Source organism: Opisthocomus hoazin, chromosome Z (assembly GCF_030867145.1).
Source record: "Opisthocomus hoazin isolate bOpiHoa1 chromosome Z, bOpiHoa1.hap1, whole genome shotgun sequence".
Classification (NCBI taxonomy): Eukaryota; Metazoa; Chordata; class Aves; order Opisthocomiformes; family Opisthocomidae; genus Opisthocomus; species Opisthocomus hoazin.
The window spans coordinates 9,936,697-9,964,374 of NC_134454.1; the positions used below are offsets into that span (position 1 = coordinate 9,936,697).

At 42.3% G+C, this 27,678-nt stretch overlaps 2 protein-coding genes across 3 annotated transcripts; one reads left to right on the top strand and one right to left on the bottom strand.

Moving 5' to 3' along the window:
* Nucleotides 1-8,499: 8,499 nt before the first annotated feature.
* On the bottom strand, nucleotides 8,500-17,012 carry ANKRA2 (ankyrin repeat family A member 2). Its single transcript, XM_075411361.1, has 9 exons — nucleotides 16,942-17,012; nucleotides 16,069-16,472; nucleotides 13,873-14,031; nucleotides 12,516-12,581; nucleotides 11,059-11,156; nucleotides 10,759-10,884; nucleotides 10,298-10,364; nucleotides 10,129-10,209; nucleotides 8,500-9,084 (listed from the first exon to the last, which is right to left on the bottom strand). Exons 2-9 carry the CDS (start codon nucleotides 16,367-16,369, stop codon nucleotides 9,029-9,031), a joined length of 954 nt encoding a protein of 317 aa, XP_075267476.1. The 5' UTR covers nucleotides 16,370-16,472; nucleotides 16,942-17,012; the 3' UTR covers nucleotides 8,500-9,028.
* Nucleotides 17,013-17,083: 71 nt separating this feature from the next.
* Nucleotides 17,084-27,577, top strand: UTP15 (UTP15 small subunit processome component). 2 transcript variants are annotated; one of them, XM_075411490.1, is made up of 12 exons: nucleotides 17,085-17,411; nucleotides 18,103-18,195; nucleotides 18,280-18,464; nucleotides 19,604-19,782; nucleotides 20,593-20,718; nucleotides 21,324-21,459; nucleotides 22,631-22,715; nucleotides 25,046-25,195; nucleotides 25,395-25,496; nucleotides 25,701-25,834; nucleotides 26,355-26,413; nucleotides 26,915-27,577. In XM_075411490.1, the coding sequence occupies exons 1-12, from the start codon at nucleotides 17,322-17,324 to the stop codon at nucleotides 27,136-27,138; spliced, it is 1,563 nt and encodes a 520-aa protein (XP_075267605.1). In that variant the 5' UTR covers nucleotides 17,085-17,321; the 3' UTR covers nucleotides 27,139-27,577. The 2 variants fall into 2 exon arrangements, with proteins under 2 accessions (XP_075267604.1, XP_075267605.1); XM_075411489.1 differs by having other exon boundaries at nucleotides 17,084-17,411; nucleotides 18,103-18,464.
* Nucleotides 27,578-27,678: the final 101 nt, after the last annotated feature.

Here is a 27,678-nt window from a genome sequence, read left to right on the forward strand (position 1 = left end):
GTTTGTCGTGGTGTAAGTCATTGATGTTGGGAAACAGTGGAGGAACTTGTTCAAGCCGTGTAGCTTCTGTGGTCTGAGGTAAGACAGCAGTCTGGTGTGAATGTGACATGGCTGAAGTCAGGTGCAAGAACTTAAAGTAACAGTTCCAGTTTACTTGTCTTAGTTGGTGAGTACTTTATCAGTAAATTACACTTCTAGCATTGAATTAATTCAAATGAAAAAGTGCATTCACTGAATTGTGCCAATAAGGCAGAAAAACTGAACTATGCAATTTTGAGTTTTGAAATGGGGATTGTGACTTTAGGCTAATTGCCCTGTAAAAGGTGAAAGCCAGATTCTACAGTGCTGTCTACCACACTTCCTGTGACCTGTCAAGTCATTAAATGCGTGCTGATTTTTTTTTTTTTGAGAAATCGATAAATGTGTTGCCCATTCTGTGATTCAAGTATTTTAGTACTCAGAAACACTGTAAGCCTCTGTAGCCCTTGCTTCTGAAATGTTTCATACTGGTTTCTGTCTCATGAAGTGACTTGGTTCTTGCTTAGATCATCTAGGCAGTATTAGCCGTTTCCCCACGAACAGACGTACCCAGTGCTTAAAAAATAAGATACTTGCCAAAATGCTGCCTTTGAAATGCAAAATAATGCTAATCTGTGATAAACAGCCATGTGACATGCCTATGGAAGTCTGTGTGCTAGGTATGCTCCCAGTCAGGAAATTCTGGCTTATCTCTGCATCTCCAGACTGTGACTGAGGATCCAGATACCATCAAAATGTGTTATAGCAGATTCTAAGTGGAAGGAGTTGGAAGTTCCAACTTCTTTTTGGAAGTTCATAGTAGGCCTCATGTCTAACACTTGAATGCTCAGTCCTGGACTCAACGCTGTCATTATTTTCTCTTAGTAAGGAGTTAGGTTATGGTCCTTCCTAGCCTGTCATTGACTGCTAGAAACTGAAAATAGTTTTGTTGATGTTTCTAATTAGTTTGAACTTCTATGTGACCATACTGTGATTATGCCATTACAGATTAGCATCTGTAGTCTTGCTCAAGGAAAATAGCTTCGTATCTTCATTCCAAATATCTTGGACAATGGAGAAACAAAAAGAGTTGCCTGCATTTCTATTGAAACAAAGGTTTTATTTTTAAAAAGCGAAGAGAACGTTCTGGTTCTGTCACATGAGGCTTTGTAACTTGATTTGCAGCTTGATTTCCAGTGCAGTAGTGGGTACTAGTGAGATTTTTTTCATCATTTTTGCAACAGATTTTTAGAAATATCTTAATTGTTAATCTCATGCTTGAAGGGCTTTGCTGTGTTTTAAAATTAGTATATTCTAACTAAAAACAAAATCCTTTTGGAAGATGGTGGAACTGTATTTTATTAAGCTAGGGTGTGTGTGTGTATATAAAAATAAAAAGCTCCCTACTATGTTTTTAAAATACCATTGTTTTTAAAGATCAAGAAGGTGTCTTTATTACAGATTAGATTTCTTTTCTCTGGAAGTGTTGTGAGTTTGAGGTTGTGTCTCTTAGGAAATGTTCCCAGTGAGAATTTCTGATAATTGGTGGTGTATATTTAATGTATGTGACCAAGGAAGATCACTTGAGTTGGTTTAAAACGTTCACAGCTCAGTACCTCAAATACCAAATCAATTATTCTGTACCTTACTGTGCTGATTTGCTGGGGGTGCAGGGCAAGTGCATGTAGTTTCCACTTCTGTGAAATTTTGTGCCAATGATGTGTTCTGTGCATGGAAAATCAGGATAGACGTTTCACCTTCCGTAAAGCGGGTTCCTGTGTCTGTGCTGAAAACTCAAATGTCACGTTACAGAACAGATAGACTAACAAAGGACATTTGAAATGAAGACAATAGCTTGCATTTGTTGTCAGAGGCAGTGGAAGAATTAAAAGAAAACAAAGATGTGATCAGAAATGTGGCAAGGAAGAAAGCTTATGTGTGTGTGAACAGTACAGGTGGTGGGAGGTGAGTGGGGAAAGCTGTTACTTTTTTCGAGGGAGGTGGGGAGAGTGACTGAGAAGCCAAGACGTGGAAGCTGTTGGATCGCCCTGTTTGTGAGAACAGATTCGAAGAAGTTACGAAACTAGAGGGTTAATGCTCAGCACAGACGTGCTGCTGGAAAGCCGACAGCGAAGTCTGTGTTGGTGATGACTGGATTCACAGCCTTAAAGGACTGGCAAGATTTGAAGTTATGTTTCTGTCACCTGACACTGGGGGGACAGACAGGTTCTTTTAGGGATCCTTGGCAGAATGGTGATGGCACTAAGTTGTAGTTAGAGTTAAAGTGATTTTTTTTTTTTCTTAACAGGATATTACAATTAGTATAGCATAGAATTTATCACTATAATTCTGCTTGGAGAAATCCTGTGCCATTCATGTAGTACAATTTGTAAGTGGCATAATACAACTTAAAATTTCTGATCACCTAGATACTAACTTTCTGATTTTAAATCACCTGGGCCCTCTGCAGATCGGGTTGGATCTTAATGCATGCTTTGCTGTATCGAAGTAGCAATTGTAACCTAGACTCAAAAATCACAGAAATGCATACGAGTCACTCCCTCAGTCCTCGGAGGAAGCAGAGGATGGTGGAGGCATCCCTGGCCACCGTGGGGTCCTGGTGTCACTGTCCTGCAGCAGTTCTGGGCCACCACGTTCCGCCTTAGGGCTTGTAGCTGCGTGGTTTGATGGACATCACTCTGGGTGCTGTTACGCTTCCCTGCTCTGTGGCGGGGCCATCAACCACACCGGGCTGGCCGGGCGCCTGGGACCTTCAGAGCCAGCAAGGAGGGGAGTAATGGGCCTGGTACCCCGGAACCTGAAGACAGTGGGGAGGGGAAGAAGAGATCTGTTTGGTTTGCCTACTTTGTGCCAGGGACCTTCAGGGCCTGATAATAAGGGGGAAGGGAACGAATACGCAGCCTGCTCGGTCCCAGAGAACGGCTGCTTGCCTTATAAAATGGTGTTAGTTATGCCAGCCACGGTACCAGGGGTGAGGAGCAGGGAGTACCGGTCACAGTTCCTTGAAGAATGGCTTTACAGACAGCACCTGAACTTCTTTTAATGACATATTAACAATCTATCTATGGTTATTCTTCACTGCCATCTTTGGTTCACTTTCTCAGCCATTGACTGTGAGAAAGAAGAATTTCTCTGAGCAATTACAAAGTAGATGTGTAAAATTTTTTCTCCTTGGTGGAATTATTACTGCCCTCGGAACACAGCTGCTTCCTTCTTTAGCTTTCTTTTACCTCCCTACCAAACAGACAACGCTTGTCTGTCTTGCACTGTAAGATTTCTAAGCTTTTGCAACCAGTAGTAGCTGTAAATGAAGGTTAATTCTGACAGATGTTGCACCCACTGCATTGCTGACCAGAGCTCATTTGTTAAATAGACCAGAATACCCTGCAAAGTCAAACGTGAACGAATGAGACAAAGACTTTGTGCAGCTCTGCAGCATTTGGCTGTTATTACTACACGAAACTGTGCTAGGAAACCTGCTTCATGAGGCAGAGTTCAGGACGTCTGTGATTATATGCTGCACACTGAATTTGGCAAAAATGATTTTGTTAATCAGGAAAAGCAACTTGTTTGCTAACACTCTGAAATACAGTATGCTGTCGTTCAAGTTCGAATGTAAAATATTGTCTTAAGGTTCCTGTGGGAAATTACATTGGCAAGAGCTTTTGGTAAAAGGTTTGGGGAGAATCAGCTTGGAGTTGAGATTCCGATTGCAGAATTTTCAGACGACTCCGGTCTCACAGCGTGCTGTGGCCAGGAAACTGCTGCCTTCAGGCCCGTGGGTGTGGTTCCAAGGTAGCTCCTGGTGTCTTTTCCCCGGGTCTTCTCCATGCTGTCAGAGGCTACAGAAACCCTTCGCCAAAACAAAACCAGCAGGCTGACATTTCAAAATGCTTATCAGTGCTGAATCGGGGGCTGTTAAATCCTTCCCACCATAAACAAAGCAAACTGAATGCTGAGAAGTATTTACACCAAGAGAAACAAAATTTCATCGTTGTGCCTCAGAGAAGCACGGAGCGTGTGGAGTGAAGCATGCTATTAGTATTGCATAATCAGTTGTCTGTGCTTTCTTGACAGTGATTTTTTTTCCAGTGAGCAAAGCTTTTTATTTGCATAGATTTGCCCCCCCCCCCCCCCAGTTTGCTAACTCTTAATTTTTTCCTCTGGGTGTCTGAATCATAGCTTACGAAATATTGCTGGCTGCTCCATGCAGGGCCCGCACAGGAGACACAGAAAACTTCAGTTCCGTGTTCACTGCCTTAGCAGCATAATGTTAAGCTGCAGAAAGGGCTCATAATGCAGGAAACAGCTTCTGGAAGATGACCATCTTCACCTTTGTACTCACTTTTGGCGGATGTGTGGTGATGACTGTGGCAATTGCTTGAAATTCTACAGCAAAAAAGAGGGAAGACATTTTTTGTTTTGCTGTCTTAATCTACATTCCCCTCTATCTTCCCATATGATTAAAAAAAATGCATTTTCTAGGATACATTTCCAGGAAATAGTTAAGAATTAATCAGTTTATTTCACAGAATCACATAATGGTAGCGGTTGGAAGGGACCTCTGTGGATCATCTAGTCCAACCCTCCTGCCGAAGCAGCTGCACAGGACCTTGTCCAGGTGGGTCTTGAATATCTCCAGAGAAGGAGACTCCACAACCTCCCTGGGCAGCCTGTTCCACTGCTCTGTCACCCTCAGAGGGAAGAAGTTCTTCCTCGTGTTCAGACGGAACTTCCTGTGCTTCAGTTTGCGCCCATTGCCCCTTGTCCTGTCGCTGGGCACCACTGAAAAGAGTTTGGCCCCATCCCCCTAACACCCACCCTTCAGATATTTATAAGCATTTATTAGGTCCCCTCTCAGCCTTCTCCAGACTGAACAAGCCCAGCTCCCTCAGCCTCTCCTTGTAGGAGAGATGCTCCAGTCCCCCCACCATCCTCGTAGCTCTCCGCTGGACTCTCTCCAGTAGCTCCTCATCTTTCTTGAACTGGGGAGCCCAGAACTGGACAGAGTACTCCAGATGGGGCCTCACTAGGGCAGTGTAGAGGGGAAGGAGAACCTCCCTCGACCTGCTGGCCACACTCCTCTTGATGCACCCCAGGATCCCATTGGCCTTCTTGGCAGCCAGGGCACACTGCTGGCTCATGGTCAACCTGTTGTCCCCCAGCACTCCCAGGTCCCTCTCCGCAGAGCTGCACTCCAGCAGGTCCACCCCAAGCCTGTACTGGTGCATGGGGTTGTTCCTCCCCAGGTGCAGGACCCTGCACTTGCCCTTGTTGAATTTCATCAGGTTCATCTCTGCCCAACTCTCCAGCCTGTCCAGGTCACGCTGAATGGCAGCACAGCCTTCTGGTGTATCCACCACTCCTCCCAGTTTGGTGTCATCAGCAAACTTGCTGAGGGTACATTCTAGCTCTTCATCCAGGTCACTGATGAAGAAGTTGAACAAGGCTGGGCCCAGTACTGACCCCTGAGGGACACCACTAGTTACCGGCCTCCAATTAGACTCAGCGCCGCTGATGACAACCCTCTGAGTTCTGCCATTCAGCCAGTTCTCTATCCACTTCACCGACCACTCATCCAGCCCACACTTTCTGAGCTTCCCTAGGAGGATGTTATGAGAGACTGTGTCGAAAGCCTTGCTGAAGTCGAGGTAGACAACATCCACGGCTCTCCCTTCATCTACCCAGCCAGTCATGTCATCGTAGAAAGCTATCAGATTGGTCAGGCATGATTTCCCCTTGGTGAATCCATGCTGACTACTGCTGATAACCTTCTTTTCCTCCACTTGCTTGATGATGACCTCCAGGATGAGCTGCTCCATCACCTTTCCCGGGATGGAGGTGAGGCTGACCGGCCTGTAGTTCCCTGGGTCCTCCTTCTTGCCCTTTTTGAAGATTGGAGTGACATTGGCCTTTCTCCAGTCCTCGGGCACCTCTCTTGTCCTCCAGGACCTCTCAGAGATGATGGAGAGTGGCTCAGCAATGACATCCGCCAGCTCCGTCAGCACTCGTGGGTGCATTCCATCGGGGCCCATGGATTTGTGGGCATTCAGATCGCTTAAGCGATCCCTCACGCAGTCTTCCTTGACCTTTCCTAGGTATTAACTCAGTGCTGACCAAAGTCCAAGACAAAATATAACGCAGATACTGAATGTTCATCATTTAGAACAAGTACTTGCCTGTAACACAAATAATACAAAAAAAGGGTGTGCTCTTCCTTATGCATACTTACATATCATGTCTATACATAAGAGGTCTTAAAAATTAATCACAAATGGCTCAAATTGTGGTATTTCAGAAAAACACGGTTTGCATTGTTTTTCAACCAGCATGGATGTTCAACGTTTGTTTTTCCAAAGGCTATTAAATCTCAGTATTTCTAATACACAGTTTTACAGTAATTGCCACTTCATATGATTTTATTTTAAAATTACTTACAATAACATGTATTTTTCCAGATTTCGATTATGAAATTTTCCCTCCCTTGCTTCCAAGGCATGTCACACTGTTTCTTTCAGCTGCTTTAATCATGTATGATACAGTAAAACTGGTTTAAACGCTATGTAGAAATACAAGTGTCAAAGCCTGGGAGACGGACAATACTCAGTTAAATGCAGCAAGGATCTCACCAGCGCCTACAAGATCAGTTATGTCTTCTTGCTTCACCTCCCTTAAAGTTCATTCCATTTCAGATTTCACCTTCATGAAAGAAACGTATCTCTGGACTGGCTGTCAGACAAACAACCTTTCAGAGGTTAACTCTAACCTGATTTACACCATTGATACACTACGGATGTGTGCCAGTACAGAGGCAGAGAGAAATTTGGCCACAGATTCAGGTTTAATCCGTGGAGGTTTGGATTTTTTTTCCCCTACATTTTCCCCTACTGTATATTCAGTCACTTTGAAATAACAAAATCAGCGTTTTGAGTTTGTTGTTTCTCTGGCTCTGACCCAAAGAACTCAGCTGGATTATTCCCTACCCTTCCAGTAACTTTGGTCAGGATCACAGTACTGTACAGTGTGCACAGTACAATACTTTAAATAGCATTGATTTCCTTTGTGAGTGGAACGATTTTCAAACAGAAGAGTTAAACACAGTATAGGCACTGTATTAGGAATACAGTAAATTAACTGGGTCATGCCTTGTGAACTCTAGGTGGAGAGTAAATTGGAGACCAGGCTCCCTACCCACGGGCTGGGGAGAAAAGGCAGGATTAGGGGTGTGTGTGAATAGAAGCCAGGACTCTAGGGATGCAGCGCAGAAACACTTGTGGAGACATGTCAACACTGCATGGGGCATCTGTACCTACTAGGGGAAAAGCTGCTGGGAAGTCTGTTTCAAAGGCTTATCGACGGAAAACTATCACGTGTCCCATCACTCGGCGTAGTTTTGATTAAGCGAAGGGGTCCCAGAAAATCAGCTAACATTGCCAGGTTGTTCAGCTGACTTCAAAACCGTAATTGCTGTTCTGACTGAACAGCTGCACTGGGACATGCCCCAGAGCTGGGGGATGAGAGGCTGGAGAGCAGCCCCATGGGAAGAGGTCTGGGGGGCTGATGGCAAGCTGAGTGCGAGTCAGCAGCGTGCCCTGGCAGCCCAAAGCTCCAGCCGTGCCCTGGGCTGCACCAAGCACAGCAGAACCGGTTCGTCGTGGGGGGGGCACTGTCCCACTCTGCATTGCAGTGGTGTGGCCCCACGTCATGTACTGCCTGCAGTTTTTGGCACCCCAATATAAGGACCTCAAACTATTACAGTGTGTGTCCAGAAGAGGGTGACCAAGACGGTGAAAGGCCTCAAGGGCAAGACTTGGAGGAGCAGCAGGGGTCACCTAACTTGTTCAGCGTGGAGAAGAGAAGGCTGAGGGGTGACCTCATGGCAGCCTACAGTGTCCTCGGGGGGCAGAAGAGCAGGCGGACGTGCTGATTTCCTCTCTCTGGTGACCAGCCATAGGACGCGAGGAGATGGAAGCAACCTCCATCAGGGGAAGTTCAGATTGGGCATTAGGAAAAGGTTCTTCATGGTGAGGGTGGTGGGTCACTGGAACAGGCTGCGCAGGGAAGTGGTCACGGCCCCAAGGCTGTCAGAGCTCAAGGACCGTCTCCACAACCCTCATACGGTTTAGTTCTAGGTAGTCCTGTGAGGAGTAGGGAGTTGGACTCAATGGGCCTCATGGGTCCTTTACGACTCGAGATACTCTATGATTCTGTGATCCAGAGGACCAAACTTTGGCTGAAGAAGGCTGGAATGCAGTACTCTGTGGCTCCTCTTCCCATACAGTTGATGTCTGCTTCCAGTCACTGTAAGGAGGATATTTAGGAGCTAGGAATTCTGCACTGGCAGTTAGGCGTCCAGAGAAATTTCTATCTAGGACGCTCTGGCCTAGTTGTTCCAGGGCTACAACAGGAAGGCAGAGGCAGGTGGAAAGAAATCAGCTAGGAATAATTAGACTACCATCATCAAAGTCCTTCAGTTTATTACCAACTTCTTAAAAATTGGACGATGCCAAAAGCTGACACAGTCACATTAAATGGGGATCTTGAAAACAATCACACATGGCTCACATTTTGCTATTATTAACAGCAAACACATCTATCTTCTATGGTGATACACCTCAATATCTAAACAAATTTCTCCCTGTGAATACGTATTAGTGACATGATCAAGTAGGACACTTGGCACAGTGCCACCCACTGCACTCAGTGTAAACATTTAGATGGTCAAAACCGGTTTTATTTACAAAGCTTTTCATGCACGACAACTCGCTTTTTCTTCTAAAATGATATAAAATACGTTTAAGAAAAGGATGACATCACATATTTCTACAAATGACAATGAAAAAAGAAGCAGCATATTAAAAAGCTTAACTAAAAACAGCACATGGTTGAACCGAAGAAAGTTATAAAACAACTGTTGTCACTGATTACAGGGATAAAAAGCAGTTCAAATCTCCAAGCCAAGAACTCACGCTCGCAGAAGACCCAATCATTATTCCTTGATATTTTGAAGTAGCCTTAATAAATGAGACTCAATAACCTGTTGAACTAAAGCAGAGAAAAAATCAGGTTAATCAGTGTTCAATGTTTTTTCACATCTTTAGGGCTGTACTATTTTTTCCTGGCAGATGCTGGCTTGTCCTGCACAATCATTTAATAAAAAACAGACAGGAATAAATTCACTCTGGGAAGAGAGTTTGCATCCTTTCAAAAAACAAAAGCCTTACACAATGCAAAACCAATACACCCAGTAAGGCAGATGATGGTTTTTGGAGGTGATGAGCCTTTCTCTGGTTTGAAGAGGCAGATAGCATACGGAAGGAAATTTTTAAGCCTATAAATGGAAAGTGGCCAAAAACGTTTATTAGCAGCTACTTCTGTGGAATGTTTTGAGACTGAACTCTTGGAAGCAGTCCTACATCTAGGCATCGGTGCAGTTACTGTTCCCTCTCCGTACGCACAGGGCTCTGCTTGGAGAACCTACACAGGCAGTGCTGGGCTTATTTTTGGATTCAGCTGATTTCTGTAATGGCAGACATCTCACAGCTTTCAAAATGAAGGTGGCATGAGGGAAAGCCACCCAAGGTTCCCTTCTTTGCATCTGTTTTCCAGAACCAAGTAAGGGAGTCTAATTTGCTGATCCTGGCACTGTTACTGTCTGCCTCCAAGATAAACTAGAGCTAGAGCTAGTCTGACAGCGAGAAGGTTCTGCAGACTACATCAGATCACACCAATCGACTGCGGTGGGGTGAGGGGTTCAGGAGGGCTGCAGGCCTTTTACCATTATCGCCTTTGTACAGGGTGGGGGAGCAGCTCGGCTCCCCTTGCCTAGATCATGGCTGCATCAGCCCTGCACACCGTTATTTGTGCCCACCGATGCAGATCCAGGTCGGTGACATTTTCCTCCTAGGTACCTTCTGAGACAGGGATGGAAGCTCCTACCCATTTTGGGCTGATATATTCAGGTGGATTAAGACTTTTAGGACAGGGATCTTCTTACAGCTGCAGAACCTCTACTAGGCCATTACAGCAGCTACATAAACAAGGAGCAGTAAAAATCAAAATCAAAGAATTTACATTTGCAATACTCACCACTCCGATAGCCCAAGGCGACTGCCAAATCCATGGAATTAAAGCCAGCATCTGTTTCGATAGTTGGATCAGCACCACTTTCTACATAAAACAGGAAAAGAAACTCAGATTTCTGACAAGATCTGCAGGTGCATTATTACTGATAATTCAGTTTGGACAGTCTGCTTACCAAGGAGAATTTTTACACATTTCACATGGTTTCCATGTACTGCATACAGTAGAGGTGTGCCTCCATTCTGCAAAAGCAGGGGAAAGCCTTAGAAGCTTAATGATTGAGCAGCCTGCAACTGTAACTCCGTAACACACCAGTACACTTCTACGCATCAGTCAGGTACTTCACGGGTTTTCTAAAGCTGAGGTTCTTTTTTGGTTATTCACAATTCGATCTTTTTTTGTCTACTATTTAGACTGTAAGCTTACCCTTCTACAAGGACTCAGCATTAGTCTCCTTCTCTTTTTTACGAATAATTGAGAACTAGTAGGGCAAACTTCTCTGATCATATGGAAGTTTTGAAACTCTCAGATATTTCAGGAGAAGTAGAACAATTTTCAGACCCGAGCCAGTGCCGTGCCCCGTTTCAAATTTCTGACCAAAGCACCTTCTGACATAAATTCAAGCTAGAGTCTTACCCAGTCGTATTCATTGACATCAACTCCACAGTCAAGCAGCATTTTGACAATATCTGTGTATCCTTTACTGCAAGCCAGCGAGAGGGCACTTTCTCGCCCTTTCCCCAAAATCTGAGGATCTGCACCCTGAAGTGATAATTAGATATAAAAAAAATCAAATTAACCATGTTTTTCTTTAATGTGACTTTCTACACAGATCTTAACTTTAAACTTCGAAGTGTATAGCAGCATTGACAAACATAGGCAGGAAAACAGAATTGAAAAGTGAATAAATTTAAAATGAAGTGTTTCTTTCCTTACATTCTGGAGGAGAAATTCCACTACTGCTATCTGCCCATGAGCTGCAGCCCACATCAGAGGGGTAAATCCTTCTTCATCCTTATGATTGATTACATTTTCTGTTTAAAGAAAAATATGCAACTTAGTAATCCCTTTCACTAACGCACTGTATGAGCTGGTGAAATGCGCTGATGTATTCATCATGAATGGACCGAGCTACCAGTGTGCCCTAAAAGTCATTTGCAGCTTAACTTTAAAAACAAAACTCCATCCCAATGGTGGTGCAAATATCTTTGTCCAAGAAAGAAAAAAAAAAATCCAAGTGACTAAAGTAAAATTTGAGATTTTTTTTTTAAGCTCTATAAATCATGCTCCGTTTTTACTTAGAAATGTTACGAGTTGTCTGTAACCTAAACCCCTTTGGAAAGAAGAGAAGGGCTGCTTGAAAAATAAAGAAGTACATTCTGTATTATACTGTAGAAAGTCGATTTTTTTCAATAGAGTGAGCCACATAATCTTGCAAAGAATTAGCTTGTAACGTGATATATAAAGATAGTATAACTCCATTCCCCCCAGAGCTCATGTAATCAATAGGGTGTTTTGTGGAAATAATTAAGGTCTACTTCTAGTGCAGCTGGAAGAAGCAAAAAGAATTTTTTTTAACAATTGGCTGACTGAAATAGTTAAGTTGGATTTTTTTTTTTTAATATCTAGGTACTTTAAAAAATGCCATGCTTATCATAGCACCATAATATGCATTTTTAACTGTTACTGACACTCCAGGATTCATTTGCTTTCCATATACATGGCTCATTACAGAGTATAGAGACTCAGCGACTCATTACCTGCTTTCCAGTAAACATTTCAACAAAGATGCACTGAAAGCATGGGCAATTCCTAACAGTACAATAAGAATATACTATTAACAGTACTCAATTCAATGTGTTATGTAAAGTTGAAATTTTGTGTCTGTGTTACGGACACACAAATGTCACACTGAACACTACTACACAACTTAGAATGAGTAGCACTATTATATTGCAGATGTGATCCATGTCTTAAATTACCAACATATAAGCTCTCTATGTTGATTGATAAAATAGAATTAGAAAGTGTGTTTTAAATTACAAAGATAGTAAAAAAAAAAAAAATTTACTCTTCTGATTGAACTAACAGATTCTCCCTTCTCATTTCCATGGATTACCTATATAGCTGGGGAGCAGGGGGAGGAAAGTATTTCCCTACAACTCCTACTAACACTAATGTTCAATTTAAAACCTACATCATAGCAATGAGTGAATAGAAGACTGACGTGAAACACTAGTCCACTTCCGCAAAGAACAGATACCTCAAATACCCTTCAATATGCACCAGAACTGAGGATTTTTTAAAATACAGCTTTGGGGAAAAAGTCAAACACAACAGGGTATAAATGCCTCAAAGAAAAAAGGAAGGTGTTTAACCTCCCTCTGTCTCACCTTGTTCAATACGCGTGGCCAGATATAACATTTCTCCCTGAGCAGCCAGCTGATGAACGGATAAAGCTGCAAAAAGGGAAGCAAAACCATGTGTTACACCCACTGATTTTCATTCTGCTCTATTCAGAGCTGGGCATAACATGTCCAGTGGTCTGAGCAGTACAGAACTTGCATCTGAGAGTGTAGATAGGTTTCACCTTACACTCTGAACTGGAATCACTATTTTAAAAACTGAAAACATTCCAAAGAGTTTCATAGGTTTAGGTAAATTTTTTAACCAATGTATGAATCATCCTAGAAAGCAAAGATACTTCCTATACTGACTCTTTACAAGGCAACATGCTGTCTTCTCTGAAAATAAGCATCTTTTGATAAATTAAGGCTTTGTAGTTTAAAAATGAAATCTAAGAGGTCACATGCCATCATGAGACCTGTCATGCTGCTCAGTAAAGCCCGTGGCATGGAATAGATCAGACATCACAAAAGTATACACAGCTGACATCTACAGGGGAAGAAAAAGATTGTGGGTTTTTTATTTATTTTATTTTTAATAAAAAGTACCATGCATTAAAAGCAGAATAATTCTTAAGAGGTTATGAAGAAAAAAATCTCTGACCCCACAGTAAAGTCTGCACAGGTGGATGGTTTTGATAATTACAACTTGGACCACGTCTGAAAAGTGCTCAGGAGGGAGTATGTTACCCACATTACATAACAGCAAAATCAGCTAATGATTACATAATACGTAAATGGTCACTGTCCTCTTCCTATTCACTACATTAAAGTTTGATTTTTCCCAGCATATTTTGTTCAGAGGCCTATGCCGCAGCTCCAAATTAATTTTTCCCATGCAAGCAGCCTTTTTTTTAAACATTGGACTTATAATTTATGGAAGAAATAATTTAAATTACAGATAATTTGTAAAGAAAATGCTTGACAATTAAGAACAACAAAGCCTCATAAATAATACTGCCTTCTTGACTTTTAAGATCTGTGACAATCATGACACTTGCAGTACTCTGTAGCACTTACCAATCATCTCATTTTAGAAATTATACAAGAGGCACAAGTTTTGAAAATGAGTACATGAAGCACACTAAGGATCAGAAAAAAATCTTTACCTATACTTTTTAAATCAAGAATTGGATCCTTTCTGGAAAATACGCTTCAGTCATGAATTCAATACAGCAGATGGATTACTACTTTATGTTTGGAACCATGTGAAATTAGACAAGACTATCTCAATGTTTTCTTCTTATGTTAAGGTTCATTACAATACCAAAGAAAAAATTTGAAAAATCTGTCAACCATCTAACATACAGTTCACAAATACTTAGTAAGGCAGAAGTATACTTACAGTTTACAAGCAGAGGTGTTGTAGAGACTTCGTTTCCCCTGTGTTTGTTAGTTAGGGTAGTTGACTGTTTTATTGGTGAGAAATGCTTAGTAGTTGATGGAGTATAAACATGTCTTACTTGGATACCAGGGGAAGGAGAAGTATGGATGTTGCATTCAGCTACATTGAACAGAGAAAACAGACAGGATTTTAGTACTAGTAAGAGCATTAAAAGCAAGCGACAGATTCTACGTCTAGAAGCACCAGTATCACAAGATCTTTAAAACCCATGTTAAGTAAGCTTTGTGATGTGCTTTTTTCCACTGTGTACTGTCAAAGTTGAATAAAGGGCGGTATTAATTTCTGGCATAGAACAATGCTGCTACCCCAGCGGTTCAGTATGGTGTAACATCACCCAGAGACAAGTTGGTGTCTAAATGAGGTAAGCCTTTGTCTACATTTTCAGTGTGCCTGGCATGGATTTATCAGGTGCGACGGCTCCACTTCACCTGTCATACCCTCACTAACAGTCTCCAGCACAACACGATGCAGCTCTGGTCAGCCACACAGGCTGGTTACTGCTCAGCTCATCCCTTTACCTGCTCTCTAACCAGTCCACTGCATGAATGGAGACGACCTTCACTAATTTTCTTCATCGGGACTTATTCCACTCCTGATGGACAAAATTGTACATGCATTATGAAAACTTCTCCAGCAGGAAGAGAGAGATTTCACACTAACTTACATAAAATGCAACAGCAGGTCACCACCTAGAACTGAAGCTGTCATTCCGTGGTGCTGTGTTCAGCTGCACCAACATTTCTAGCCTTCTATTAGAATCTAATGGCATTTTATTACAAAATAGGTATATTATCTTGGCTTCTAGTTCTCAAAAGTATGCTTTGAGAAGCAGCTGAGAAGCCAAATAATTTTTAAGAAGCTAACTGACTAAATACTGGAAAAGCATACTGAAGGATTAAACTCCATTATTGGCTAAATTGATCTGACACCAGTGTGCACCAACAATTAATGACTGGAAGCTAATTAACATGCACACTGAATTCACACCGCAGAGAACTTCATGATCATAAACCCAGGTGCAAATCTGGGGAGAGAACCAATTAAAAGTAGAAGGTAACAGGATGAAAATGAAATTACATTTTGTTTGCTGATCAAATAGCTACAGCTGACGTGATCAAATCAAGAGACCAGGGATTTTTGACCTGCGGTCACTGGATCCACAGGACTACTTCTAAGCGGTTCACAAATGTTACCCAAGAAAAACAACCCTACCACTGATGGGTCTAAATTTGCCATTCAGGTCTGCAGCTCTACTAGTAAGCACTTAGGGCCTGCAAATCAAAAAAAGTTTGAAAATTACAATGGCTGAACTGCAGGCAAACAATACAAATCAGAGAAATCATCAAAATCCACAGTAGGTTCTGTTTGTGTTTGTTACAGGAAACAGGTCAAATTCAGCCTCATGAAAAGATACATCACTAACAGTCTGAAATATTACAGATAGCACTGGAAACCACAACTGTTACAGGGAAATAGACAGAAGCCCTAATTCTGCTGTCCATCGACATGCTCAGCAGTAAAAAAGCACGGATCAAGTCTGATGAAGCTGCCCATCAATGGCTGGAGATTAGCTGCAGGGATCTGGCACTGCAGCAGCGTTCGCTTTCAAATAGCGTGAAGCCGAACTGGCGAGCCAGTTGCTACCACAACTACAAGCTTTGTACAGCTGCATTGACAAAGACAACCGCACAACCTCATGTTATTTTGTAATTCTGCTAGCAAAAAGATGAAACACGTTGCAGAAAGCTCCTGAATTTGACACGATCATATAGTGCTTTCAGCAGTTTTTTGTAAAGATACACACATTCAACAACATGCAGCATATCGTAGGACAAGCTACACAAAAGAAGTAAGCTTGCTTTCACATTAAGCAGCAGCTTGTGTTAAAGACTCTTTGTGCCACTACTTTTTCAATTTAAAAAATAATTTAAAATGTGATTTAAAAAATAATCTTTGCGGAAATTAATTGTACATTACTAATCCATCAAGCATATAATAAAAATGTCAGGGGAACAATCTTAGGAAACCGTTACGGATTAACATATATATAAGGCAGAGGCTTTTTTAAAAAAAATACATCACAGCTTAACAGGATGATGCAGTCCACACATAACAATTTGTAGCATGAAGTTCAACCTTTAAATAAGACAGATGCCACTTCAAGGTCAGAGTTAACTTGGTCTTGAATATTTTTACTGTCCTCCTCATTCAAAGACTTCACAAATCGCGAGCAGACATTCATATCAAATCTATTGGGCAAAATGAATTTCATTCCCATAGCAACGCTCTGAGCTGGGCCTTCTTCGGTGCTAGAGTCAAGCTGATGCTCCACTTTAATGTCCGGCATGGGCGGAAGGCTGTAGGCAGTGGGACATTCTTCCACAATTAACTGGGCCCCAGCGTCTAAGTTCCCTGAAGATGCCATGGCCTCGGTCATGCGGAAGTTTTATGCAGAACGTTTCTTCATAGCTTCCAGCCAAGGGCGGTTCCGGCCAACCAAGCTGTGCCTGAAGAGATCCGGGCGTCCGAGCAGCCTGCAGCTGAACACATGTAGCACAGGTTAACAACACCCTGGTGAAGTCACGCATAAAAACACACCAACCTTGCCTTCGTTTAAGCTTAAGACACTGGGTTTCGACAGCCAAAGCCTTAGTGAAACATCAGCCTCTCTGTGGCCACAAGCTGCTGACCAAATCCTCCGTTCAAATTCCCATCACACGGGTATCTAAGCCGAACCCCGTAACGACGGCGGCCCTTCGGCGGCCCCGCGGGAAGCCCGCGGCCGGGCCGGGCCGGGCTGGGCTGGGCTGGGCGGCAGCGTCCGGCAGGCCGAGCGGCCTGGCAGCCTCGGCAGCCCTGGAGCTCTCCCCCGGCACTGCAGGCCGCGGCCTCCGGGACGACAGGCCGAGGGCGAGGAGCGGCGGCCTCCGCGGATGCTGCGCTACATCCCGCCCCCGCCCTGTCCCCGTCCCCGGGCCCGTGTCTCCGCTCCCGGCGGCTCCGCCTCACCCGGGCACCGCCGCTCCCGCCGCCTGCGGGGAGGGGGAAGGAAGTGACGCCATCCCCCGCCGCCAGCGGCAGGGCGGAAGTGACGTCCTACGACTGCGGCGGCGACTGCCTAGGGAGTGTCACCCCCTGATGACGCACTGCCCACACGTGCGCGCCGGCCGCTCCTGGAGGCTGGTGTGGGACCGTCCGTGACGGCGGCGGCGGGGCCTAGCGCGGCCCTGTCCCCCTGCGGCGGCCCGGATCGGTTCGGCCCTCCCGGAGCTGCTCCCGGCAGAGCCGCTGGCCCGTGCCCGGGGGTGGGGCGCCGCTCGGCCGGCGGCCGCTGAAGAGGCGCCGCGCAGGCCTGCGCCTGGCCCGTCGGCCGCCGCGCCCGGTCAGCCATGGCCGCCTACAAGCCGGTGGTGGTGCAGGCGTGCCCGCGGCTCGGGGAGAGGGTCACGCAGGACACGGTGTACTGGCGCGGCTACAAGGTAGGAGGCGGCGCAGGGACCGGCGGGCGGCCCACCCGGCTGCGGCCCGCGCCGCGCTGCGGGTACCGACCCGGCCGCCGCGGAACGTCCCGGGCGGCTTCCTGCGAAGCGGGGCTGGCTTCTGCCCCGGGCTGCCGCGACCGGCGCGGTTCGCTGTCCGAGACCGGGGGGGGATTGTGAAGTTTTGTTTTGCTTTGTTTTTCGCTGCGACTGATCAGAGCGTTTTTAAACTCGCGTAAGTGAACAGGGTTGTTTTTTCCTCGAGTTAACCGTTCAGTTGTAATGCGTGAATTGGGGAAAAAATTTAACAGAGCGGAATTTTCCATCTGAACATGAGGAAGAACTTCTGCACCCTGAGGGTGATGGAGCCCTGGCCCAGGCTGCCCAGGGAGGTTGTGGAGTCTCCTCTGGAGATATTCAAGACCTGCCTGGACAAGGTCCTGTGCAGTCTGCTGTAGGTGACCCTGCTTCGGCAGGGCACTTGGACTGGGTGACCCACAGAGGTCTCTTCCAAGCCCTACCAAAAAAAAAAAAAGAAGAGGAGAAACTCAGGAGCATTGTATTTAAATAATGAGCTTGGTTCCAAGCGGCATCTTGAGCTCCATGTAGGAAGAATAGGTTCTGCTTTGCTGTTTTTTTTTTTGGTGGTGTGCTTACGTGCGTTTAACGATCTTTATCACGTTTGTTGTAGACGCCTGTCCAGATAAAGGAATTTGGTGCGGTTACTAAAATTGACTTCTCCCCAGTGCTTCCATATAACTATGCTGTCACAGCTTCCTCAAGGGTAGGTGGCTTTACTGAGGTTTTTATGCTCTCGTTCTTCAGCTGGTATCATGCGAGCGAACTTAACGTCTTCTTGCCTTGCCAGATCCACATTTATGGTCGTTACTCTCAGGAACCGATCAAAACGTTTTCTCGCTTCAGAGATGCCGCTTATTGTGCCACGTACAGAGATGATGGCAATCTGCTGGTTGCTGGCAGCGAGGAAGGTAGCATTCGCCTCTTCGACATTAGTGGAAAAGCACCGCTCAGACAATTTGATGGCCATACTAAGTAAGACAGTGTTGTTTTTTGATTTTGTATGCATAAGCTTGTTTGGTGTATTTACCTATGTCTGCTTTGCATCTTGCTGAAAATCTGAATAATACTGATCGGTGTTGCTTGTAGCTGTCTCGCGTAGATCTTACTGAAAAGTAGATTTTTAAATTGAATTAAAAATTGGAGGTTTTTTGGGTTTTTTTTTAATTGTAAGTATGAACTGAGTAAGTACCAGATTAAATACATTTTCTAATTCAGGTGCGTGGCTGCTAATATGTTGTGTAGACAGTCTTGTGACTACATGGTGCTGATAAGCATGTTTGCTTTGATGCTGGCAGGCAAAGAGTTCTAAAAAGGTGCTAAATGAAAACAGTGAAGAAAAAGCCAGGAAGAGCAGGAATCCCTTAAAAAAACGAAACACGAGAAGTGCTCGATGGCAGGGTGGGGTTGTCATGGGAAAGGAATTGAAAGAGGAGTTCTGATATAGCAGTGAGGAGAAGACAATGATAATGCTTAGAGTAAACAGATTGCTGTGGAAGACCAATACGGGTTTTATCTATCCAGAACAACAACAATAAACCTGCTTTGACTGGAAAGCACACAGGCAGACCCTAAGAGTGTTTCTGTTTGAGGTGTGTGTTTGTTGGTCAGGAATCATCTCATGTCCTCACCGCTATGTTAACTGTAATAAGATTTAGATTATCTGTGTTTTCTGTCAAGATCATTCTCTGTTGGGATGTTACGATGAAGTTATGGATTTAAGTAGTGGTTTTAAAGGACAAGAAGAATGTCCAACCTAGTCATACTTAAAACTCACTATTGTGAGCGACTTTTGTGAAGGACAGTGCTACAGATTGCTAAGTAGCAAGCGCAGAATTTACAGCTTTTGAATGAGCACCTAGTAGACGTGTAAAACCTTTAAGGGAGATCGTATCAGTGCTTAGGTGAGCATCTATCTGCATAACCCTTGTCTGGCTGGAAATACCATAACTAAAGTGCTTTTAATGTCTAAAGTGAGGCTCTGTAACTTCCAACAGTAAACACTTTGCACTTTGAAGTTGGAGGGAATATTTTAAGAACCTTTTCATACAGACTAGCTCTTCTGGAAACAAGTATATATTTTAACTTTGGATGTTGTGGACTTTGGATTCTAGAGCTGTTCATGTAGTGGGCTTCCTGTCCGACAAATACCGAATATTTTCTGGTGGCGATGATTATTCATCGAATTTGTGGGATATTCCGAGTGCTACAGAAATCGTCTCATACAGTGAACATACTGACTATGTGAGATGCGGCTGTGCAAGCAAAGTGAATGCAGATGTCTTTGTAACAGGTTTGATTTTGGGTTTTATGTATGCTTCTTTTGGATTGAAGAAAAATGCAGAAAAAGTTTTTTATACAGTAGGATCTTGTTTATTATATTTTAAATATGGAGGATCTGTCTTCCTACTCAGTGTCTACTTTTTTTTTTCCTTTTTGCTTGCTTTTTAAGCTTGACACTGATGTTTGTAGGGAAACTGAGTGAACTGATTTTTAACATCTTTTTGCTTTAGCGTGTTAGGATTAGTGGGGCTGTTCTGACTGGCCTTTGAAAGTTTTGGGAAAACCCTGCGAATATATCTTTTAGTTGGGATTGACTGAAGTGATTTATCAGGTATCCAGAGGAGGACACTAGTTCCATTGTAATTTGTCCAGCCCCAAACTGGCATACTCAAAAATGGAAGGTCATGTGAGGAGTTATTTGAAACTGGGTGCTTTTGGTGTTCCTAGCGGTAGCTTTCTATTAATCTGTGATAAATTGCTGTGAAAAACATAGTATTCCGTACTTCAGGAGGCACAGGAGCCTAGGTTTCATTAGGTTGCCTGATATGTATTGTAAGAAATACACCTGATTAATGGAAGGGAAATAAAATCAAGAACTAAATTACATTTAAGGTCTGACATGTTGCTAGGGCTAGAATTAGAAAACTTATGTTGCCTGAAGGCTGTAAATTAACCAGGATAAACCACAACGTGTTACAAGTGTATGGTTTAGAACTGTTTCCGTTTGACAGGAGCTCCCTTAGGTAGTAGGATGTGTCTATTTTAGTTCCTGAAATAGCTGAAGTCATGAAACTGAAGTGGTTTATGGTGTTGTTTGCAGGTTCCTACGATCACACAGTGAAACTATTTGATGCACGAACAAAAAGTAGTGTAATGACAATAGAACATGGCCAGCCTGTGGAGAGTGTGCTTCTCTTCCCTTCTGGTGGGCTTCTAGTATCTGCAGGTAATTCAGTAAAATCAAATTTCTTTTTTGTGGCCCTAATTTGGGAAATACTTAATCTGATTCTTTCTTGTGTGGTGTTTTCATTTGGTAACAAAGTGGTAAGTGATATAAGCGCTGGATTTCTCAAAGATCTTTGGGAGTCTGTTGATCTGGAGGGTGAAGGTAGCGGTCTTTTTGTCTCTGATCAGATTTTCTTGTAGTTAAAAAAAAAATTTAATGACAAGATGCAGACTTTAATTGGCTGAGTGCTAAAGTGGAGGAATGAACATACTGAAGAAGTTTTGACTGCATGTTTGTCTTAACGATGACAAGTTTTTTTAGTCTCTTCTTGCCATTGCATCAGAAATTCTCTAACCCAGTGGTATATAGATTATTTTTGATAAGGAGTATGCTGAATCATTCAGCTAAGCCTGCAGAATGGCCTAAAAAAGATCAGGCTTGTAACGTGTTTTGTCACAGGAGATAGTCGTAATGGGTGCGCATGGTGAGTAGGTGCAGAAAACCCTGTGTTACGCAGGAGGCCCTGTATCGTTCTGTGAAGACTTCTTCAGAGCAGTATAAATGTTTATCTATGTCAAACTGTTTCGTGTGCTTCCTTCTCACAGGAGGTCGATATGTCAAAGTTTGGGATGTACTAAAAGGCGGACAGTTACTAGTTTCACTTAAAAATCACCACAAAACTGTAACTTGTTTATGCCTGAACAGCTCTGGACAAAGGTTATTGTCAGGATCCCTGGACAGGTCAGTGTATTTTGTGGCTTTGTTGTGATTTAAATTCCTTAGGACTATTTTCCTTCAAAAGTTATTATACATCAGTGTAAATCTGTGCATGTTTTTTGGGCTTAAACACTTTTAACTGTTAGAGTTATAACTTATTTGGAAACACGTCTTGGGGCCAAGGTACATACTGTGATATACGTTAACCTTTTCCTGTTATGAGCCTGAGTGTCAGTAAGGGTTGTGTGTGCCATTTGGGAATGCTGAAGGGGAACTTCTGAATAAGCTTTCATTTTTCTCAATGTCTAAACTGCAGTTTAGAGACCTTTGCAGTCCATAAAGTAACTACTCTTAACTGTGCTGTAATACGGTTTAAATAACTGAAAGCATGCTAATATTCACGTTTAAAGAGACTGGTTTTTGTGTCTCTGTGCAGTTGCTTTTTGTACCCAAGGTGCACGGGTGAGATGCATTCTCTTTGCTTTTTTTTGTTTGTTTGTTTGTTTGTGTTGAGTTGCTGAGTACTGGTACTCAATCTGTTGTCTCTGAGACATTGGAAATCTGAATAAAGTGGTCTGAAATGACAGTAGTCTTTTCTTTTCCTCCCTCCCTCCCTCTTGTACTTCCTAGTCTTCCTCAGGCTTTGTGATTACAAAGCATAAGCTGAAGGATCACGCTAGCTGTGCAGCTATTTGTTATTCAGTGCTCACAATGCTAAAGTTCATATGTTTTGTAAGATAATCTTTTGTTCTCCCATTTGTTACATATTTCCTACCTTCAACCAAATCATTAAAGAGCAGCCGGATGTAAGAATACCTGTGAATTTACTTGTCAGGAGATCTTACATTTAAAATTTAAGAACAAATTTGAAGAAATGCTCACTTGGTGTTTCCTAATAAACATTGCTGAAGTCAGATGGTCGCTACATCTGCCTTCAGTTGCTTCTTCTGTGCTTGCCTCATTTTCATCTTTTTTGGGTAAGAGTAATCCTTTCTTCACTTTTGTGTATATTTTAACAGAACCTTTCTGGTGCAGGAGAGGTAATAATGAAGAGGCTCAGCGGTAGTCTGAAGAACTTTGTATAAATACTCACTTTCCTTAAATAATTTATAGAAGTTGAGAATGATTAAATTCGTGTAAACTGTCTACAATGAGGCATTAGTAACGAGCTTTTAATCATTACTCTTCTGTACAGGCATGTGAAGATTTACAGTACTACTTCCTACAAAGTAGTCCACAGCTTTAACTATGCGACATCCATCCTCAGTCTTGCTTTGTCGGTAAGTGCATTAGAGATATTTCTAGGCAAGGTAATTACTGATACCTTTTAAGTCACTGAAGTAATTAATTTCTGCTTGCATTGCTATTGAGTGTTTCAGAAGAATGCTGTACGTGCAAAATAGGATATCTGAATGTATTCCTCCTGAATAAAAAAAATGCATTAGGAGGCTTTAAACATAATACATTCAGATATCAGATACTACTTGATTAGATCTGTACAAAAATGTGTGTTTATTGAAGACAGTATATATCATAGGGAAAGTATTAGTTTAGAAGGGAAGTCCTTTGATTTTTAGAAGATTGTACTCATCTTTTGCTTTTAAGGAACCTTGTTAGTCCTCTTGTGTGGCAGTGATAAAATTTTAAAAAAGTAGTTCATTTGCTGAGAAACTTAGAATAGGGTGAACTTGTGTTAAAAGTTGTTGGTGTGAGGCTGGTCTCAGGATGAAAAGAGGAGAGGGCGTGAGGTATGAGCATAAACAAACTAATTTGCCAAGATACGTGTCGTATTGTCTTGGAAACAGGAGGCAAAGGCTCTTATTTCTCTGAAACATTTCCATGGAGAAGTGACCTGGTGGCCAGCAATTTGGAGGCTAGCACTACTTTTTAAAACAGTGCTGCTGTAGTGTAGTCACCCTTTTACGTAGCTTCTGAAGGACATGTAAAAGGAACTGTGAGGGATCTTTACTTGCTTTGCTGCTTTACTATTGTCCTGCTCTTCTGGAACCTAGGGGAACGTGTGTGTGGAGGGCTTGTTTTTCTTTCTTCCTTTCCAACCTTGTTCCCTAAGGAGCTAGAGCTAAATGAGTTTTGAGTTATTTTGAGTGAGGTGAAGAATACAGAACCAAAAAAACCCCGCTTAAAGCAGCCCTTTAAGCCTCTACAGCAGCTGCAAAACGTGCAATATCTGTAGTTTGGCATTTCTAGAGCTGTATATGTGTCTTTTGAAACATAAATCTTTTGTTTCCTATTGACTAAAACCCTGGAGTTTTAAATGGTCATGTGAGAACGTAAGTCTGGCTCTATAGGGTCAAATCAAAGGCTGGTCTAATTCCAGGTGCTGCTTCCAACTGTAGGCATAAGTAGATGCATATGGAAAACTAAAAACAGGGCAAATGTGTGTGGTAAGTTTCCTGATACTCTCCCAAACTCATTTTCAGATGAGAAGTTAGCTCATCAGAGTTGTTTCTCAACTGATCAGTGATTTCTGTGAAATTCAAAGAATTTATCTTGCATAAACCTGCTCAATCTCTCCTTGAGCTTTGACAAACTTTTAACCTTCATTAGATCCCTTGACAAGGACTTCCACATTGCTGCTCTTGTGTGAAGAATCGCCTTCTTTTGTTCCATTTGAACCTTCTTTAGTTTCACTTGATACCCCTAAATGAGATGTTGACCAGCTGGTCTCAATCCCTACCTGTCATAATTCTGTAAGCTTTTATCATATCCCTCCTCAATTGTCTTTTTTTCCCATGCTGAAGAGTTCTGTCTCAAATCAAGCCAATCTGATTCTCCTTGGGGTTTTTTGATTCTTTTGTTCTGAATCTGCTACTGTTTTTTGAGAATGACCTGCATAAGATTTGAAGATGTGGCTAAACAATGGATTTATTCACTGATATAATGACTTTCTAATTTTTATTTCTTCTGTAGTCATTCCTAATACTTATTATTTGGGTGTTTTTTTATTTTCTTACCAGCAGTTGAGCATTCAGCTAATATTTAAAGTTTTCATAGAATTAGCTGTTAATAGTAACAGGTCAGAACTCACTATTTTGTATGTGAAGACAGTGTTTTTCTCCAGTGCATCATTTAAAATTATAACCTTTAGCGTCAAATACAGGCAAACTGTGTTATGTAGGTGAAATTTATATCAGTGACTGGTATTTTGAACAACTTTCACTTGTTTCTCAAAATCCTGCTGTTCCACGATAGCTTTCTCAAAGGTGATGTTCATGTCTGGTGTATGGCATGTAGTAGCCAAAGGCAGTTGTACACCGTTGAAAAAATCAAAACCTGTCATAGATTATACTTAAACAAGGATGTTAATGCATATTTGAGCTTGCTTCACTACTCAGTAGTACATCTAGGTATTTGTTAAACGTTTACTAGATGAATAATGCTGCTTACAATCATAGCCTTGAAGCTGTCTCTGTTTTGAATAACGTATTTGACCACAGGGCCTCATAGAGGTGCCTTCCAACTTAGGTTATTCTATGGTACTGTGTTTAGAGCCTTATCATTAAGCACAAAAATGTTAAATCCTGCATGGTAGAGCATGCATTATCAAATAAAACACTAAGTTCCTAACTCTGTGGTTTCTTCATTTTAGCCTGAAGATGAAACCATAGTCGTAGGCATGACCAATGGGGTGCTAAACATTAAACACAGAAAACCTGATGAAAGGAAAGAAAAGTCTGGAAAGAAGAGACAACCAGCATACAGAACTCATGTTAAAGGAAGAACTTACATGCCAAAACAGGTATAGGGAGTTGAGAAAGTGTATACTGAAGCACTCCTTAAAATGTGTTTTGGTTTGTGTTTGTTTTTTTCTTTGAGCATGCTAAGTTGAAAAAAGGGAAGGGAGGGAAGATACAAAGACATATAAGCTTGTTTGTGGTAATACATCTAATCCATTATGTGTGTGTCGGTCTTATTCTGAACTTGCCTTTCAATTCTAGGAAGATTTCTGTGTCAGTAAACCTGTAAAACGTGTTTTGAGGAAGTATGACAAGCTGCTGAAGAGCTTTCAGTCTTCCAAGGCCCTTGATGCAGTACTGGAGGTGAGGCATCGGGTTTTGTCTCATCAAAGTTGTGTGCTGTCAACTGATGTGGTTTTTTTCTGTATGTCAAGCTAGTTTTATTTCAGCGTACAACTATAAAGGAATCAAAACTTTTGTGGGTTCCATTTTGGTTTTGCTGATACCAGTCCTGTTCTTCATGTAAAGATGTTGCTGTGGTACTAAACTCTTTGTATGTGTGTCCAGCCACCCATCAGGCTCTATACTCCTGAAGTTACAGTTGCAGTCATGCAGGAGCTACATCGCAGAGGAACTCTGAGGAGTGCGCTTGCAGGCCGAGATGAGAAGCAAATTAATCTCCTTCTTACCTTTGTGGCAAGGTATTACTTTAACCTGAGTTCTCTCTGACTGTTTTGAGGCCTGTGTTTCTTAATAGCTTTTGCCACAGAGTCTCAGCGGATCATGGGTGGAACACTGGTGCTGTTGAAATCTCACTTGCCTTCTGCTTTCTGGTATCAAGGTCTGGGATTTCACTTGTAGTACTGAACTAGTTTACCTGTTAGCACAAAAAAAATTTTGCTCGTAGTATGAGAGAGTGTATTTTACTTAGCTGGACATTCCACTCTTAGTCTGTTGTTTTCTGCCCCCTCAATGAAATTTGTGTCTTCATGTACCTGAGGCTTTTACCAGTCCTCCAACCCCCACTGCCTTCCTGAAAGGAGGAGGGTAGATACCACCTGTAGCTTTTTTTTATTTCTTGACTTGCATCTCTGACTGCTGTTCTGTGACATCTCTTCGTGGAGGAAAAATTGTCTGTGTGCCTGTATGAGAAAGCTGCTTGTTGGTAGGAGGAGTGCAGTTGGCAAAACCAGTAAAATTGGATGTCTTCTAATTTTGCAGGCGTGTGATTGAGCCTAGATTTACTCCTGTACTGGTGACTGTTGCAGACATGATCACTGGTAAGTACAACACAAAAAAGATTCTCAAAGTGGTATAGCTTGGAAATAAGGTAAAAAGTGCTGCATTTTTAAGAAATCAAACCTTTACGAGTTTGTTTATAAGTATGAACTCAGTGTCAAGAGAACGATCCAAAAAGAGATCTTCCCAGGTAACTGACTACAGTCAGTATCTGATTTGCACCGGCTGCAGTAAGCTCCTCATTGTCTCCAAGTATCTTTGATACTTCGTGTTTCTATACTTACATAGTACGAGTGACTTCTGCTGTTCCAATGAGGTAAAAATAGTATCTGAGGTTCTAAAAACTTCTGTTTCTGTTAGTTTGACTTGCTGTGAGTACATTCCAATAATTAACACTGTTTTCAGAACACTGTTAAAGTTGTCTCATTTGTCCACAATGCTGGACTTGTGCCAGACTCCTTAAATGCATCTCTAACTAGCTAAGATAATTTTCACATTTTTGCAGATATGTGGATTCTACAGTGACTTTTTTTTCTTTACAGATATTTATCAGCCTGTGGTTGGGCAGTCAGCAATTGTTGATAGACAATTCGTGAGGCTTCATGAAGCCATAGGAAAAGAGATTGACTATCAAGAGGAACTACTAGAAGTTTTGGGAATGATGGATACACTGTTCGCTACTTTTACGAATAAAACTGCTACTTATCTAGAAGAGAATAAAAGTAATGGTCTTGCAGGGACCATTGAAACAAATATAGATGACTGACAACCATCGCAACAAATTGTCATAAAAATAATGGGGACTTGAAATACATGACATGTTCTCCTGGTAACTTTTTATAGTAGTTACTTTCAAAATAAGCCCCTCTGTGTTGAAGTTCTGTCTTCCAAACTGGGTTTCTGAATGGGCTGAATTATTGAAGATGGAGAAAGAAGGACATTTTAAAGATTTTCCATGCAATATTTTTCAAACAATTGAATTTTAAAGTTTTATTCCAAAGTTACATAACTTTTAGAGTGTTTTGTGCATCCAGTACTAAGTTGTTATTTGATTTAGAGAAACAGTCAACAATTTTCAGGTTTTATTTACCAGAAGATGATTGAAGGTTGTCTTAATTTTACTGTGTCATTGTCCTTATTTAAGTTTAGTATTCCATCTCACACACTTGGGCATAGGAATAAAACCATGTATGCGTTTGATGAGACTTCGCTGCGTTATGTTTTCTCTCCCTGCTTCATGTCCATGACAGACTTCCATGAATTAGTGGAATGAATTTCACTGAATTCATGGAGTCATTGAGAATGA